Source organism: Dromiciops gliroides, chromosome 3 (assembly GCF_019393635.1).
Source record: "Dromiciops gliroides isolate mDroGli1 chromosome 3, mDroGli1.pri, whole genome shotgun sequence".
NCBI lineage: Eukaryota > Metazoa > Chordata > Mammalia > Microbiotheria > Microbiotheriidae > Dromiciops > Dromiciops gliroides.
In genome coordinates this window covers 605564299-605581561 of record NC_057863.1, presented here as the reverse complement: position 1 = coordinate 605581561, position 17263 = coordinate 605564299, and the positions used below count along the sequence as shown (strand labels likewise).

Here is a 17263-nt window from a genome sequence, read left to right as displayed (position 1 = left end):
GCATTGGGAGCAGGCACAGGGTTCAAAGCCCAACTGCTGGACAGTAGTCTGTCCGTCTCCCCCCCAAGCCCCAGGACTCCCAGGTAAAGAGTAAAGAAGCAGGTAACTTGGATTCCTTTACTGCCCTGCTACAAACAGGACCTTGTGAGGTACTGAAGCCTGGGGGCGGGGTGATAGACCGGTAATGGCTGCATACTTATTACTACCAGAGAAGGGATTGATGGAGCTCCCAGCGTTACAAGAACTAGTCAGCTAGTTACAAGGCACACATCTAGGCACGGTTTCACAAAAATACTTCCAAATGACCCCCTCGAGACTGGGGAGGGCTCCCTGCTTGAAGAAGGAGAGCCAGGTAGTCAAAAGTGGGGGAAACAGCAAACCTCCGAGCCCTTTGTAAATAATGGCAAGCGAACCCTAATGTGATAAAAGGACAAAACCATCTAGCCATTGCCAAGGCAGAAAGCCCTTGAAGCCTGCAGGGCCCTGGGTACTTGGGATGGGCAACTTGGAGACCCCCTCCCCTGAAGGGCTAGTGAGGGAAGCCCTCAGGGACGAGGGGAAAGACCCTGAAACTGGGTCTTCATGGTATTAGGAACTTCATCTGAGTTCTGGGAAAGAGGATCAACAGTACATAGTGGATAGGTGGTGCATTTGCATCCAGAGCCTGCAGCCTGGAGGCAGGGTGAGTTCTTGTGTGAGTTCTTGTCGGCAGAATTGCTTAGAAGGTGATCCACTGAAGGAGGGAAGAATAGTTCTCGGGGCCTGTCTGTCCTGCCTGCAGTACCAGGAGGCCCCGAGGGCTAGAGCAAGGGCTAGCAATACACTTGGAGCAGGGGTGCCCCTGAGGAGTCCGTCTCTGTTCCCTGGAAGGAGGAGTCGTGGCTTGGTGGATAACCTGAGAAGAAAAGAAGGAGAGGTTGAGGCTCAGGTACCAGAGCTGCCCCCCCGGCTCCCACAGCCACCTGGCTTTCTCTCCATTTGCCCTGAGACGGCCACAGAATAGGAGCTGATGAAGAAAGTGGAAGCTCTGGGATCTCAATTACCCAATCTGAAAAACGGGAAAGGCCAAGGCCCAACTTCTTCCTCCTTGGCAGCATCGTCATGAAGACTCAGTGGGGCCACAGCTAGATAAGCTCATCTCCTCTTTTGAGAGGAGTGCAGGCAGGGCTAGGTCGATACCTGAAAGCCCTGTCTCCCCAAATCATTCTTAGTGCCCTCTAGATAGGGCCTGTTGCTGTTGTTTCTCTCCTTCCGTCACAATGCTACAAGTTGACCCCATAGATAAGGTCCCTTTTATCAGATGGGAAGGATATTAAGAGATGCCCTGATCCAAACTCCTGACTGTGGAGAAGAAACGGAGGCTCCGACATCACAGACTGAGCCAGAGAGGACCTCAGGTCACCATGTTCAGCCCCCTCACTTTAGAGATGAGGCAATGGGCACAAGCTGTGTCTTGGACAAAGTTGCACGGGTGTAGGGGGCAGAGCTGGGGTTAAAGCCCAAGTCAGGACTCCAAAGCCTGCCCGGCTCTCTCCCAGGCCCCAGCCTGAAAGGACCAGTCAATGCACAGCTCCCTTCTCTCCCCTCCCAGTACCCCCTGGCCTCCCCATCAGTCCCACGCTGGGGATCCACACCTGGAGGGCCATAAGGCCTCAGTTTCCGAGCGATGGCATCTGATGTTGTTTCCTGGGAGATCTGCACAGTCAGCTCTGAGAAAGAAAAAATAGCCAGTCTCACTCTCCAAAGTCCCCCATGACAGTCTTACCCTTACAGACGCGACTGAGCTGGAGGGGAAAGAGGACAACTGCCCCAGGATTAGAACATCCATGCCAGGGAGGAGGGACTGGGCCCATCAAGAGCAGAGCTAGGAACGGTGGGTGGGAGTGACTTTAGGCTTCCTGGCAGGAACCTATCCATTGATCAGGGCTATCCCAACATGGGATGGGCAGTTATTGGCCTGTGGGAGGTGCTCTGTCACTAGAAGTGGATGGGGGGCAGCTAGGTGGCGCAGTGGGCAGAGCATCAGCCCCGGAGTCAGGAGGACCTGAGTTCAAGTCCAGCCTCAGACACTTGACACTAGCTGTGTGACTCTGGGCAAGTCACTTAACCCCCATTGCCCCAGAAAAAAATCAAAACCAAACTAGAAGTGGATGATCTCTTGCTATGGGTTGGATTCATTGTTCTCTGAGCTCCCTTCCCACCCGTGCAGGCCACTCAGGAACCTGGGCCACCTCCACCAGATCAACACCAAACTGGTGAAGGCCTAGAGCCCAGAGATGAGTGGAGGGGCCGAGGTTGGAGTACCTGCAGAACTCTACCCTGGGAAAAATGCTTAGGGTTGGGAGTGAGGAACCCTTGTTCTAGACTCATCACCTTGGGTCTTCGAATGGCAATAATCATGCCTGCCCTTCCTGTTCATCCTTCGCAGGGCTGTCACAAGGGCCTACTAGCAGGGCTTTGTAAGTAAATTCTAAGGAGTGGTTATTACTAGGGAGAGGGGAGAAGCATCCCAGAAAAGGCTCCCTCCAGCCGCAGGTGGAGGGGGCCAGAGGGACTGTGGAAAGGCACACTCTTGTGACCATTGTATGGGGGTGGGTAAACCCAGTTCCCATCTGCCTTCCCGATCCACGCCCAAGTTTTAATTCTTTTGTCTGACACTACCCACTCCCACCCCCCAGAGCCCGGGTTAGTGACTGGCTGTGAGGGCTCAACTGCCTGCCTTTGCTCTTCTCTGGGCCTGGAGTTCTTCCCCTGCCTCTCCCCTACGTTGGGCACCTGCCCATTATACATACAGACACCTAAAACACCAAACCCTCTGTAGCCTTGCCCAGTGCCTGGCTTGTGATAGAAACCCTGTCCTCACCTTCCCGGCACCTGGGCCTCCCTGCTGTACTAAAGATGGGACACTATCCGAGGCACATCGGATTATTTTCCCTCCTGAAGGCAAGATCAGTGCCTCGGATCTCTGTCCCCTCCAGGCTCTAGCGCAGTGCTCCCAGCACTGGAGAATCCTAGGATAGAGGGCCTTGAGGGTCACCAGAGACCACGTAGTCCGAGCTCATTTTACAAAGGAGCAAATAGGCTCAGAAAGGACGAGAGACCAGGCCAAATGGGCAGGGCCAGAGAGCCCGGGATGGCTGGTGGAGCCACGCGGCCCAGCTGAGGGTGAGGAAGGACGTACCGTCCTGGCTGAGGGCCGAGGCCACCATGGTGTCGGTGCCGCTGTCGGGGGCGGGGCCCCGGCTCAGGCGGCTCTCTGAGCTGGTGGTCGGCCGGTTGCGGCTCTTGCGGGTGCTGATGCGGATGATGCCTCGCACCAGGCGGCACTCGGCGTCCTGCTCGTCCAGGTGGTAGTCCTGCGTGATGCTGCTGATGAGGTCGGAGATCTTGTTAGTCTTCTCCAGGAACACCGTGTCCGAAGTGCACTTGGCCAGCTCGTCGATCTGGTGCATGCTGAACAGCTCCGTCAGCTTCTTGAAGATGAGCACGTCGATCTCCCGGCTGCTCATGGAGCCACCACTCAGCTCGGGGAGGTCCAGGTCTGACTCGTGGAAGGAGTAATACTCCTCCGAACTGCGGTGGCTCCCACCTAAGGTTCCAGGGAGGCTGTAGCGGGGCGGCTGCTCAGCCAAGGGCTCCTTGTAGCACAAGTCAGCGTCCGGGGGGGAGGCCGGCGCACCCCGATACGAGTACACAGGGATACCCTTCAGCTTGACATCGGGGTAGCTGAAGCTGCTGCCGATGGTCGACTTAAACCTCTCTCTGTCTCGCCGGCTGGGGGAGGCAATGGCCGGGCTTTTGGGGGGTGGGCCGCCATTGTGTTCCTTGCCCCAGCCCTCATCAGGAAAGCTCTCTGGCGGGCCCAGGGAGGGCAGGCAGGCCTCGCAGCTGCGCATACAACCCCCACAGCGCTGATAGCAGGCCCGGCAGCGGCGAAAACAGAACACAGCCTTGCACAAATTCCACACCCATGGCCGGGGTAGACAGCAGGTTGTGGTGTCCAGGGGGGCCTCGGCTGAGCCAGAGATGAAGGTGATGCTCTCCGGCTCTTGAGCATTGGGGTCCTTGGGGTTGGGCCGGCGGACCCGTCGAGGTGTGGCTGGCTGGGCCAGCCGGCGGCTTTGCTTGACTTGGGGTGTGGCCGCACCATACACCTCAAGACAGACCTCTGGGGGAGAAGCACTTGCTGGTCGCTCCCATGTAGAGGCCTGGCCTGGCCGGGGAGGGCAGGACACTGGGCGAGGATGTCCAGAGCGCCGTCCGGGCATGGCTTACCACATTACAGGTGCCTGGGGTGGGGAGGGGGCAGTGAGAGGAAGGTTGAATGATCCCAACCTTCCCCAGACTCCCCCTTTTCCCCTCCCTTCCCTGCTTGGAAGAAAAATGGGCTTTATAGGGGGAGGAGGTGGGAAGGACAAAGGTGCCAAGGGTGACCTGGACCAGTTAGTTGCCCTGGGGATGTGCCCATCCAGCCACCTCCCACTTCCCCCAACTCCTTCCCCAAGGCCTACCAAGTCAGAGAACTCTAGAGGCCCAGGACATCAATGGGCCTGTACCCTCCCCCCGCCCCTAAACTAGGCCAAGAACACAGGGCTGGGTTGAACTTTGGTAGGCATTACCTCAGTCCACCTCCTTTGGTGGCCACCAGTGCTGGTAGCAGGAATGGACCTGGGCAGAAGTGGGCCTAGCACCCTGCCTGTGGTCACCTGGACAGTGAGCTCGAGCTTCTTCCACACACTCTCCCCTCCCAGGCTCCTCGGTCTCTGGATCTCCAAGAGGTTGGCTGGTAAGTCTGCCCAGCTTGGGGCCTGCCCATGGCAGCCTCTCTCTCACACACACACCCTGCCCAGGAGCTGACAACAAATGCCTCATTTTCAAAGCAGCCCAGAGAGCCTTGTCCCCTACCCTCTTCCTCATCCTACCCACTCCCCCAGGGAGCTCCCAGCCCAAGCACAATCAGGGCTCCCAAGGGCCCCAACACCCAGGCCCAAGGGGATGAGGCATTCACTAGTCACTGCAGCTAGGTAGGGCCCGCCCCTCCCACCTCCCTGCTCTGACTCTCTTCTGAGGTGTCAGGAACCCAGCCCAGCCACAAAAGGACCAGAGGAGGGAGAATAGCCTGGGCACTGTGCCCATCTAAGGCAAATTCCTTCATTGGCTTTTCCCTGCCTGCCTCCCAATGGCCAAGGTTCCCCTCATGCATGCCCAATGCGATCTCCAACCCTGACCCACCTCTCCAGCTGCTTTGAAATAAGATAGTAGTGGCAAAAAGCACTTAGCCCAGTGCTGGGTACACAGCAGGTGCTACATAAATGCCTATTCCCTTCCCCTTGGGAATGGTCCCCTACCAGCACCTCTGAGCTCATTCAGCTCTTCTGGGCTTCCCCATCTTTGCGGCTGGCTCTGATCATCCTCCCAGCTCCCTGGGCTGGATACTTCAGGGTCAACATTGGCTCCTTCCTCTCCTCTGCACCCCCCACAACCAGATCTTCCTGGTTTTCTTTCTATGGTACCCATTTTCTCCTTTCCAGTGCCCAGACCCCCACTCTCACCCAGCCACTCTTCCCTCTTTTCTCTTTCCTGAATTATCTCAAAGAATCTCTTCTTTTCCTTTTTTTCTTTTTGTGGGGCAATGAGGGTTAAGTGACTTGTCTAGGGTCACAGTGTTTGAGGCTTCATTTGAACTCAGGTCCTCCTGAATCCAGGGCCAGTGTTTATCCACTGCACCACCTAGCTGCCCCTCAAAGAATCTCTTAATAGGTTCCCTGACCTTCACACACTATCTATTCAGAGGCAGGGCAATCTTTTTTATTTTTATTTTATTTATTTTTTTTGGGGGGGGGGGGGAGGCAATCAGGGTTAAATGACTTGCCCAGGGTCATACAGCTAGTAAGTGTGTGCAGGCAATCTTTCATTAAATATCACTTCCTTGTCATTTCTGACCCTGTAGGCACTCCCCTCAGACTCTAACACATTAACCCCTCTCCCCACTATAGCTTAGCATCCAAGGCCTTCTACGATGTGACCCCAACCTACCTTTGCAGTCTTCTCTTTCTCTGCTTTCCTTTATGTTCTCCACACTGTGGCCAGGCTGGGGGCCTTGCGTCTCCTGAATATGCCATACAAATAGCAATAAAACAAATATCTGTGCTCCTAATCCGGTGCCTTTGCTCAGGCCATCCCCTTACCCAGGATGCCCTTCCCTCTCCTTCCCACCAATCCATGAGCATCATTTTGTCCAAGACTCTCCCCCTTCAAGAAGCCTGTCCAGACTGACCTCGCGGCCTTGTTCCTTAGATGTGTGACCTACATCTTGGCTTTTCTCCCAGTGTCTTGGTCTTCTGATCACAATCCCGGACCAGGACTTTGGCTTCCTTGGGTTGCCCCTCAGCACCCTGAGTGGGGGGAGGAGGTGAAAGGGTCAGATGAGCCAGTCGTCTGTTCCTCAGCAGAAAATCTAAGCGGACTGGTCTATTGGACTAAATGGGCCTATCACAATGCTATAGAGAATAGACTTAGATGTCATTAGCAACCTCCTAATGGAGGCTCTGCATATTTGTCCTCCCCTCCATCCTCCATGATGCCAAAAGAATCTCTCTTTATGCATAGATACAGTCATGTACTTTCTGTTTGAAAGTCTTCCTTGGTTCTCTGCTGCTTGAGAAAATGGAAGATCCTTACATGGCCTTCGAGGTCCTCAATGATCTGGCGTCATCCTAACCCCCACAGCCTCAGTTCAAAGGACCACCTGCCAATCTGACTCCAGCCAAACCAAACTCCTTGCTGGCCCCAAAGCAAAGCTGCCCTGCGTTTTCTCACCCCGTGCTCTCTGGGCCAACAAGGTCTTCCTCTCCCCTCTTTTCTTCGACCGACTGTCAAATCCTCGCTGACTCGATTGGCTTGAGCTTCTGCCAGGAAGTTTTCCCCAAGTCTCCCTCGTCAATGATGATCTTCACCTCTATCATTATGTATTAGAGTTATCTGTGCCGCGTTCCTTGACTAGACTGTAAGTTTCCTGAGGGCAGGCACTGTCACATTTAAATTCTGTATTCCCCTTAATGCCTATCAGTGATCTGCACAGAGTAGGCCCAGAATATTAGGACTCTATGTCAGAGCTTGAATGAATCTTGGTGCTTACCTAGTCCAGCCTTCCTTTTACGCAGGAGGAAACTGAGGCCCAAGAGAGGAAAGAGTTAGTGACAGAGCTGAGACTGGTACCCAGGGCCCCTGTGCCCCTAGGCAGTAGGTTGGTTTGTTTGTTGCCTCTGTTCCCCTCGTACAGCCTACAAAGGCAGCTGATGCTTAGTCTTTGGGGGGTTAACCAATCTATCCTCACTGAGGAAGCCACTAACCAACCTTTTGGGTCTGCACCCCCACTTAGCCTGGGGAGGAGGGGTGTCTCCCTGATCTTATTCAGCCCCCTTTCCTGGTGATAAGGTCAGAGGTGGGTGAGAATCAGCCCTGTGATCAGCATATTCTCACACTACTCCATCCTGGGGCAAAGCATTTGAGTTAAAGAAGGGGAAGTAGCCCTAGCTCCCTCCATCCACTTTGGGCACTTTGGGCCTTGCTCTATAGAGGCTATTAGTCCTTAAGTTTTTATCCCATCTTTTATCCTCCCTGCTCCAGAAAGGAACACCCTCTGCACTTCCTCCATCCCAGTATAGGGGAGGGGGCTCCTGGAGTGGTGGTGTCAAAATAGAAACTGTGGCCACTAGCCCTTACCTAAGGATCCCTACAAGCTGTATCTTGACTTAGAAAAACATATATTCACATTATCTACATTGTATTGTATTTTTTAATTTTGACAACTATTTCCCAATCACATTTTAATCTCTCTTGGCCAGTACATTTGATACCTCTGGTGTACAGGGCCATTTCCACAAACCTCCTCCCCTCTGTCCCAAACAACCACTTTATTTCTCTCTGTCTATTTCTCTATCTCTCTCACACACACACACATACACATGTCCTATAAAGGTCAGTTAGTCCTAAATTCTTCCCACCTGAAGCAAGACTCACCAGGCATAGCAGGGAATAGGAGCCAAATAGACATTTGTTGACTTAACAACAAGAAGTATGCAGGCATTTATTTCTACAGGGCTTGAAAGCTTACAAAGCAGTTTATGGGCAAAGATCCCATTTGATCCTCACAACAGAATTGCGAGGAACCTAAAGCCTTTCCTGAATTTTTTTTTCTTTTTTCCTTCTTTCTTTTTTTTTTTGCAAGGCAAAACTGTGTGACCCTAGGCAAGTCACTTAACCCTCATTGCCCTGCAAAAAAACCAGAAACAAAAACAAAGCAAGGCAATGAGGGTTAAGTGACTTGCCCAGGGTCACACAACTAGTAAATGTCAAGTGTCTGAGGTCCTCCTGAATCCAGGGCCAGTGCTTTATCCACTGCGCCACCTAGCTGCCCCTCCTTTCCTGAATCTACCAACTGCTAGTCCCCTCCCCATCACCTTGTCCTGAACTACTTTGTATTTATTTATTTTTTATATTTGGAGTGTATGTGTGTGTGTGTATACACAGCACAAATAGAAAATTTACATACAAATCCTTGTAAGCTTCTTGTAGTGTTTCATTTGTTGTACTTCAGTTAGTCAATCGATAAGCATTTCTTAAGGGCCTATTATGTGGCAGACACTATGCTAAGCTTATATCCTTATTCCCTAGCACATAGTAGGGAGTTAATAAGTATTTGTTGGGGCAGCTAGGTGGCGCAGTGGATAGAGCACCAGCCCTGGATTCAGGAGGACCTGAGTTCAAATCTGACCTAGACACTTGACACTCACTAGCTGTGTGACCCTGAGCAAGTCACTTAACCCCAATTGCCTCACCAAAAAAAAAAGGTAAATTGTAATAAGTATTTGTTGATTCAGTTAGATGCATTAGGTATCATTTCCCCCATTTTACAAATGAAGAAACTAAGGCACAGAAAGGTGAAGTGATTTGTCATAATAAAATAGACAACTGCCAATCTCAGGATTCACATGCAGGTCTTATTAGCTACATGTCCAGATCCCCATCTACTATACTTCACTGTCCTTCTAATTGTTAGTTTATTGACCAGTAAGTGTTGACTGTGTGCCAGGCACTGTGCTAAGCTGGGGATACAAAGACAGGCAAAAAACTAATCCCTGCCTCAAGGAGCTTACAAACACCACATAAACATCTATGTACAAATAAACTATGGGCAAAGATAAATTGGAAATAATCACCAGAGGGAAAACATTAGAATGAAGAGGGATCAGGAAAGGCCTCCTGTAGAAAGTGGAATTTTAGCTGGGGCTTCAGGGAAGCCGGGAGGGAGAGATGAAGGGGAGGAAGAGCACTCCAGGCATGGGAGATGGTCAGTGAAAATGCCCAGAATTGGGAAATGGACGGTCTTGTGTGAGCAACAGCAAAGAGGCTGATGTTACTGAATCTAAAAGTGTGGAGATAGGGAAGAAGATTGGAAAAGTAGGGGAGGGGTACTGGACACTTACTAGTTGTGTGACCCTGGGCAAGTCATTTAACCCTCATTGCCCCATAAAATTAAAAAAAAAAACCTCACAGAAAAGGAAGAGAGTTAGCAACGGTGTCAAAGGCTATAGAGAGGTCAAGGAGAACAAGGATGGAAGGGCAGCTAGGTGGCACAGTGGATAAAGCAACCGGCCCTAGATTCAGGAGTACCTGAGTTCAAATCCGACCTCGGACACTTGACACTTACTAGCTGTGTGACCCTGGGCAAGTCACTTAACCCTCATTGCCTTGCAAAAAACAAAACAAAACAAACTAATGAGAACAAGGATGGAGAAAAAGCCACTGGATTTGGCAACTGAGATCACATAACTTTGTTTTTGTTTGTTTGTTTGTTTTGATGAGGATGAGGAAGAGGGAGCTTCTAGAATTTTGATCGAGAGGTAGGTTCAGAGTGAGTGAACCTCAAAGGAAGAAGTAACAGTGATGTGATGGGGAGAACCTGGAAGCGTCGATGGGGGAGCAAGGAGCATTCCAGTGAGTTGCAGGGAATGAGTGGAAGGACAGCCAGTGCTGGAAAGGGTGGCCAGGGAGGGTGGGACATCAGGAGGGAGACAGAAAATCCCATCTACTATTGACCAACCAGGCCACATAGTGTGGAAGAAAAGCATTCGACTCTGTCATGAGACCGACATCTTGCTGGCTCTGCCACAAACAAGCTGTGTGACCTGAGATAAGATTTCCGGGAAAAAATTTTTTTAAAAAAATAAAACAAAACAAAACAAAAAAGACTTCCGGAGCCTATTTCTCAATTTTAAAATTAGAATGGTATTTTCACTCTCTACCTCAATAGTATTGTCGGGAGAAGCTTTAGTACCACAGAAACGTGAGCTATTATTAATGTGGCTTGTTGCTGGTCACCGCTATCCTTCCCAGCCCCAACCTTCTGTGCACTGAAGTCTCTTCTTGTCCTAGGCTTTAAGGGTGTTTTCAGCCCTAATGAGATCTCAACTAACAGAAAGGCACTGGAGATTACACCAGGTGAGCTCTATGATCCTGGGTTTGAGCAAGCTTCCCCAAATGGGGGTTTTCTGGCCTTCAATTCACTTGGGGATTTTTCACCTGCAGGAAGAGATGGTAAGCAGATGGCTGGAAGAGGTTTGGGGGCAAGGGATATAGGGAATGGATTTACTCAAACTAATGTAGAAGAAAAGGATGAATGAATGGTCCAGGCCTGGTATTCAAGGTAGATCAGTGTAAGGTCTCAGTCACAGATTTACTGTGTGATCTTGGACAAGTCACCTCACTTCTGGGCCTCAGTTTTGTCATCCATAAAATGGATGCGCAATGCCTGCCAGACCTTCACAGAAAGGTCTTGAATGCCAACTGGGAGGATGACATGAAAGCATTTTGCTAAGTGGGTATGAGTTAGTGACATCTGCTCAGCTATCTGGATGATCACATTAATCTTCCTTAAATATGCAACTCTTGGGGCAGCTACGTGGCACAGTGAATAGAGCACTGGCCCTGAAGTCCGGAGGACCTGAGTTCAAATCCGGCCTCAGACACTTGATACTAGCTGTGTGACCCTGGGCAAGTCACTTAACCCCAATTGCCTCACCCCCCCACCCCCCAAAAATATGCAGCTCTTCACATTCCCTCCTCTGCTCAAAACCTCTCTGGCTTCCTATTTCCTACTGAATTGACAAATTAATATTTACAAAATGAGTATTCCTAAAATTAATTTACAAAATTAACATTCCTACTGAATACAAATTAAGATCTTCAGCCTAGTATCTGAGGCCCTCCCTAATCTAGTACTACCCAGATTCCCTGTCGGATCTCAGGTTACTCCCCTTCCTGAACTCCATGCACTAGCCCAACCAGTCTACTTTCCATCCCCTCTTTAGCAATTAACAAGCATTTATAAGACAAGCACGTGGCACCTTGGACTGAGCCCTGGGTCTGGAGTCAGGAAGACCTAAGTTCAAAATCCCACCCCAGACACCTACTGTGTGATCCCCTAGGCAAGTCACTTCACCCGTCTCAGTTTCCTCATCTGTAAAATGGGGGTAGTAATAGCAACTACCAGTAAGGATAAAAATGAGACATTTGTAAAACACTTTGGAAACCATCAAGTGATGTATGAATGTTATTATTATTGTTATTATTGTTGTTGTTAAGCAGCTGTGTGCTGAGCACTATGTGAAATACTGGAGATACAAGATAGGAGTAAAAAAGTCCCTGCCTTCAGGTGGCTTTACAGCTATGGCTATGTTGGGCTCTGTCCTCAAGAATGGCAATATAGCTAGCATTTATATGCTGCCTACTATGTGCCAAGTACTGTGCTAAGAGCTTCACAATTATCATCTCATTTGACCCTCAATCAATCAGGGAGGTTGGTGCTCTAATTTATTCACATTTTACAGATGAGGAAATAGAGGCAAACAGAGGTCAAGTGACTTGCCCAGGGTCACACAGCTAGTGTCCAAGGCTGGATTTGAACTCAGGTCTTCCTGATTCCAAACCTGGCATTATATCTACTGTGTTCATGTTCCCATTCCTCACGACCTCCCCTCTCCTTTAACCTAGATGATATGGGGCTTTGCCACCCTGCTTCCTACCTTTAATTTAAAAGTGTATCATGGGGCAGCCAGGTGGCACAGTGGATACAGCACCGGCCCTGGATTCAGGAGGACCTGAGTTCAAATCTGGCCTTAGACACTTGAGACTTACTAGCTGTGTGACCCTGGGCAAGTCACTTAACCCTCATTGCTCCGCAAACAAAAAACAAAACCAAAAAAGTGCATCACCTGACACCTCTCTGGGCCTTAGTTTCCTCCTTTATATATAATTGAGGACTTAGACTAGATGGTCATTTAAGGCCCAAAGTATTGTGCTTGGTTCCAAGTGAGACACAGAGCCCTCAGGAGCCCAAATCAAATGCCTCCTCCCCTAGGGCGGCCTTCCCTAGCTAATGTCAACTTGTTCCTGCCAGCCAGCTCATTCTTACAGGCCCCTGTCATCTAGCATCATTATTTACGTCTTTGTCCAATTCCTCCACCAGGTCCTGAGCTCCTGTGGCCCAGGGCTGAGCGAGCTGCTCCAAATGCAGAAGGCAGTTAGAAGCAATAACAATTCTGGTGGAATCGAAACAATTGGGGGCACTGGCTACTCACCATTGCAGCCCTTTAGACTGGGTTGTTTGCAAAGCACTCCATATGCATTCTCTTTAAAAAAATTTTTTTTTTAAGTGAGGCAATTGGGGTTAAGTGACTTGCCCAGGGTCACACAGCTAGTAAGTGTTAAGTGTCCGAGGCCGGATTTGAACTCAGGTACTCCTGACTCCAGGGCCGGCACTTTAGCCACTGCTCTACCTAGCTGCCCCTGCATTCTCTTTTTTAACCCTCACTACAAGACTCTCAGAGGGATACACTAGGTACTATCCCCCTTTTGCTGATGAAAAAAACTTGCAGAGGGAGGGAGGGAGTGAGGGAGGAAACAAACACACATCTATTAAGCACCTCCTCTTTGCCAGGCTCTGTGCTAAGTGCTTCACAAAGATTCTCTCATAGATCCTCACAACAGCTCTGGGAGGTGGCTGTGGTTATCCCCATTTTATGGTTGAGGAAACCGAGGCCAACAGAGGTGACGTGATTCGTCCAGATTTACATAGCCGGGAAGCATGAGGCAGAATTTAAACTCAGGTCTTCCTTATTCCACACCTATCACTCTGTTCACTGAGCCACCTGACTGACTTGTTTACTATATTATAAATGTCTCAAATAGAATTTAAACCCAGGCTTTCCTGACTCCCGGTCCATGCATAAAGGGTGCTGAATCTTAATGCCCTTCTCAGGTCCCATAGTGACTACCTCATTTGGTGGCTGGACACAGTGGCCTTGGACACTGACTAGCTGCATGACCCCATTTGCAAGTCGTTTAACTGCTGTCTGCCTCATTTTCCTCATGTAAAATGGGGATGTAGGGCTTCTCAAGGTTGTTGTGAAGATAAATTGTAAAAGGCTTTACAAACCTCAAAGTGCTTTATTATTATTGTTATTATTAGCCCACCACAACCTGAGGTCATCTGTGCCCATAATATGGGACTGTTGTCAGCCACCTTGTTTTCTCTTTAGGCTGGGAGGAGGATCCAAAGACAGGTTCTAACTCTGCTCTCATCTTGGGACCTCTGTAGGGGCATCGATTATCTTCCTTGCTCTATTTCTCATCTACCATAAGCCCAAGTGTGGGCCAAACACAACTCAGGTGAAGCAGAGCTGGGGTCTGACAGCAAACACTCTCACCCCATGCTCCCCTCAAGGGAGGGGCCCTAGACTCCTCAGGTGATAAACTCTCTACTAAGACATCACCTTGTTTATTAATAGATTGCTTTACTCAACTCCCTTCTCCCATCCAGAAGCCCAGGGTCTGGTCTATCCCTCCAGGGAACCTGCTTAGCTCCCACCTAACAAGTGACCTGCCCTGGTGTTCCAAAGACAGTACGTCTCACGGGCAGGGCTTTGACCCATGTCTGAGATTGGCTCTCTATATACTACACCCCATATGGGGTTGAGTAACTGAATGCAGGTGTCATGAAAAATTTGTCAACAGTAAAAGGTTATGGGGGCAGCTAGGTGGCGCAGTGGATAAAGCACTGGCCCTGGATTCAGGAGGACCTGAGTTCAAATCCAGCCTTAGACACTTGACACTTACTAGCTGTGTGACCCTGGGCAAGTCACTTAACCCTCATTGCCCTGCTAAAAAAAAAAAAAAAAAGGTTATGTATATCTATTTTCTATACCCGGGCAGGTCACTTGTTTCAAACTAAGCTGCAGAGAAGGTGCTGACCCTCACTGACAGAAGACTTCTCTTCTGGGGGGAGCTCCTCCTCCCACATTGGTGACCGGGCCAGTCCCTACTGTAATCATCCTTAAGCCTACTGAAGTTTCAAACTGCCCTAAGACTTTTGGTACACCCAGTATATGCCCACCCATACTGTCTCTCCCTTAAAAAAATAAAATCCTTGAGGACAGAGACTATTTCACTTTTGCTTTTGTGTTCCTAGAAACCAAATAAAACTCTCTGATTGATTGGGAAGGCCTCTCTCCTCCCCTGCAACCAACTCCCTTGAATGCCATCCCATAGTACTCTGCTCTTTAGGCTAGTCTTTTCAAACAGGTTGGGACCATTTAGAACCAGCATCAGTACTTCCCAAATGCTAGAATAGTCCCCATTCCTTTCGATGTAGCTAATGCAAAAAACAAATAATAGGAACTAAAGATCTCTCCCATTCTACCTGTAGAAACTGACTTTGCCAAAGGCACATGACAGGTTACTAGTACAAGCAGAATTAGAACCCGGGTCTCCTAGATCCCATTTCCACAGTTCCTTCCATCGCCAAGGGTCTCCCTTTCCCAATTATGCCCTGATGTCTCCCCAAGGAAGACAATTGCTGTAATTTGTCACTGCTGAACCTGGCATCACAAGAGTTACCTACCTCTAACACTAGTTATATGATCATGGGCAAATCACTTTGCCTTTCTCTGAAAGTCTCAGTTGCTGGTCTGTTAAATGGAATAATACTTGAACTTCCTACTTCCCAGGCTTGTGAGGGAAAAAACTTTGCAAATCTGAAAATATTATGCAAGTTATTATTAAATTTCCAAGCTCCTTGATTGAGGAAGGAGGACTCACTGCCCCTATCCCCTATTTCCCTCCATTAACTATATTTCTTTTCACTTTGATCCAAGATCACCACTGTCCATCAAAAACTCCCTCACTCAGTCAACACACATCATGAGACCACTCTGGGCTAAATGAATCTAAAAGGGTCCCTTAACTTCATAAGTTTCAAGTCTATTAGTACAGGAGCCCTCTCTTTTCTGTCTCCCCACCCCTGGAACTGGCCCCACACAGATGCTGAGTAGGAACCTGTTAATCATAATGCCTAGGGAGAAAGGGACAGGAAGCCAGGCCAGATGAGCTCTGGAGTTCACACCTCCTTGGCCCCAAGCTTGGTCTTCTAAATTTGAAATGCATTCAGAGGTCGAGACTCTTCCTTAGTTCTCTCTCCCACCCCCAGACCCCCGTGTCCATCCTGGACTTCTCTAGAAGTCCCTTCACCCAACACACACAGTTGTTAACCCCCAGTCTGCCAAGGATGGGGACCCCTCAGAGACACCGGATGCTAAAGAGTTTGGCCTCCGTGACATGGCCGAATTGGGGGAGGCACAGGCGGAGATGGGGGTAGGAGGGGTCCCACAAACTGTTGCTAAGCACAGGATGGAGTTGAGGGGTTGGGGACGCACCCGCTGCCACTGAAGGGTGGTGCACACCCTCCCGCTGTCAATGCGGAAAAGGTGGAGGGGGGGGCGTACAGACTGGAGCTGCGGGGGGGGGGGTGTCGCACAGGCTGGAGCTGAGGAGTGGGAGGGCGAACAAGCTGGATCTGCGGGGTGTGTGTGGGGGGTGCACTGGCTGGAGCTGCGGAGGGAGCCTCACAGGCTGGATGGGGGGGCGCACAAGCTGGAGTTGCGGGACGGGGGGGGCCCCCCGCACAGGCTGGAGCAGCGGGGTGGGGCACGGGCTGGCATGGGGGAATACAGAATTCTACAGGGTCCCAACGCCTTCCCCCGCCCTCTCCCGGGGTATCCTGGGCAGCGCCAGGTTGGACGGCCCCGGCCGGGTCAGGGTGCCCAGGCCGCTCCGCTCCGCAGCCCCAGGACCCGGCCGGCCCGGAAGCGGCGCCCCTGGGAGCGGCCATAGCCCAGCTCCAGCGCCAGGGGTGCTACAGGTAAATGCAGTTGAGGTGAGCCCAGGTCAGGTATGGTCCAGGTAAGGTAAGCCCAGCTCGGACCGGTCCCGGGAGCCCCCCGCCAGCGCCCCGCTTACCTGTCCCGCCAGGTGAGCAGCCTAAGCGCAGCTCCTCCTTCTGCGCTCACCTGGGGCCCAGGTAAACGTCTCGCGGGACGCTGCGTAAGGGCTGCCGCTAGGGACACGCTTCCAAACTTCGCGAAGCCTCACTTCATCCTCCGACCTGAGCCGGGCAGCCCCCGCCCCACCCCCTACCCCAGCAACGACTTCCACCCAGGCTCAGTGGAAGGGTGTGGGGGGCGGGGCGGGGGAGGGTATTGGGTTTAAGTATTTTCCCTGGTCATTCCGACCTGCTCAGTCCCTGCTCCCAACGGTAGAGAAAATATGTGCATAAATAAATAGATGCAAAATAGTTAAAAGGCAATGGACGGAAGTAGTCAACCATCAACAAGCATTTATTAATCGCCTACTATGTGCCAAGCGCTGTGCTGAGCTCTGGGGATTCGAAGAAAGGCAAATGATGTGTAAACAACTGGAAAAAAAAAGATGTAGACTGGATAAATTGGCGATAAATAATCGAGGGAAAGCATTAGTATGAAGGGGGACCAGAAAAAGCTTCTTGTAAAAGGTAGGATATTAGCAGAGACTTCAAAGAAGCTTGGGGAACCAGGAAGTGGAGATAGGGAGGAAGAGATCGGGCTTCAGGGGGTATAATCTGAGCAAATGCTTGGAGTCAGGAGATGGAGGGTCGTTTGACCAGGCCAGTGTCACTGAATCAAAGGGCATGTGGCCAGTAGTAAGGTGCAAAAAGACAGGAAAGGTAGGAAGTGATTAGATCATGAAAGGCTTTAAAATCCTCTTGGAGGGTCAGACTTGTGCATGTCATAAGATCGTAAATCTAGAATTTGAAGTCGTTTCTCTACTCTAACCTCCTGATTTTAGAGTTTAGACTGTGGGTTCCTTCAGGGTAGGGACTCTTTTTTGC

The 17263-nt window shown here is 50.5% G+C and overlaps 1 protein-coding gene across 2 annotated transcripts; it reads right to left on the bottom strand.

Annotated features, from left to right (window-relative positions):
• Positions 1–118: 118 nt before the first annotated feature.
• KDF1 (keratinocyte differentiation factor 1) lies at positions 119–16495 on the bottom strand. Of its 2 annotated transcripts, none has more exons than XM_043996285.1 (7): positions 16357–16495; positions 6278–6395; positions 6037–6109; positions 4620–4853; positions 3182–4289; positions 1635–1709; positions 119–895 (listed from the first exon to the last, which is right to left on the bottom strand). In XM_043996285.1, exons 5-7 carry the CDS (start codon positions 4266–4268, stop codon positions 813–815), a joined length of 1245 nt encoding a protein of 414 aa, XP_043852220.1. In that variant the 5' UTR covers positions 4269–4289; positions 4620–4853; positions 6037–6109; positions 6278–6395; positions 16357–16495; the 3' UTR covers positions 119–812. The 2 variants fall into 2 exon arrangements, with proteins under 2 accessions (XP_043852220.1, XP_043852221.1); XM_043996286.1 differs by having other exon boundaries at positions 4707–4853.
• Positions 16496–17263: the final 768 nt, after the last annotated feature.

What these genes read in the sequence shown, in the direction of transcription:
- KDF1 (XM_043996285.1), bottom strand. Translation starts at nt 4,268, where the DNA reads ATGCCCGGACGGCGCTCTGGACATCCTCGCCCAGTGTCCTGCCCTCCC. An exon ending in CTCGGCCCTCAGCCAGGACG is followed by an intron (nt 1,710 to 3,181) that starts GTACGTCCTTCC and finishes TTTCTTTCTCAG; the next exon opens with AGCTGACTGTGCAGATCTCC. An exon ending in GAGGCCTTATGGCCCTCCAG is followed by an intron (nt 896 to 1,634) that starts GTGTGGATCCCC and finishes TTTTCTTCTCAG; the next exon opens with GTTATCCACCAAGCCACGAC.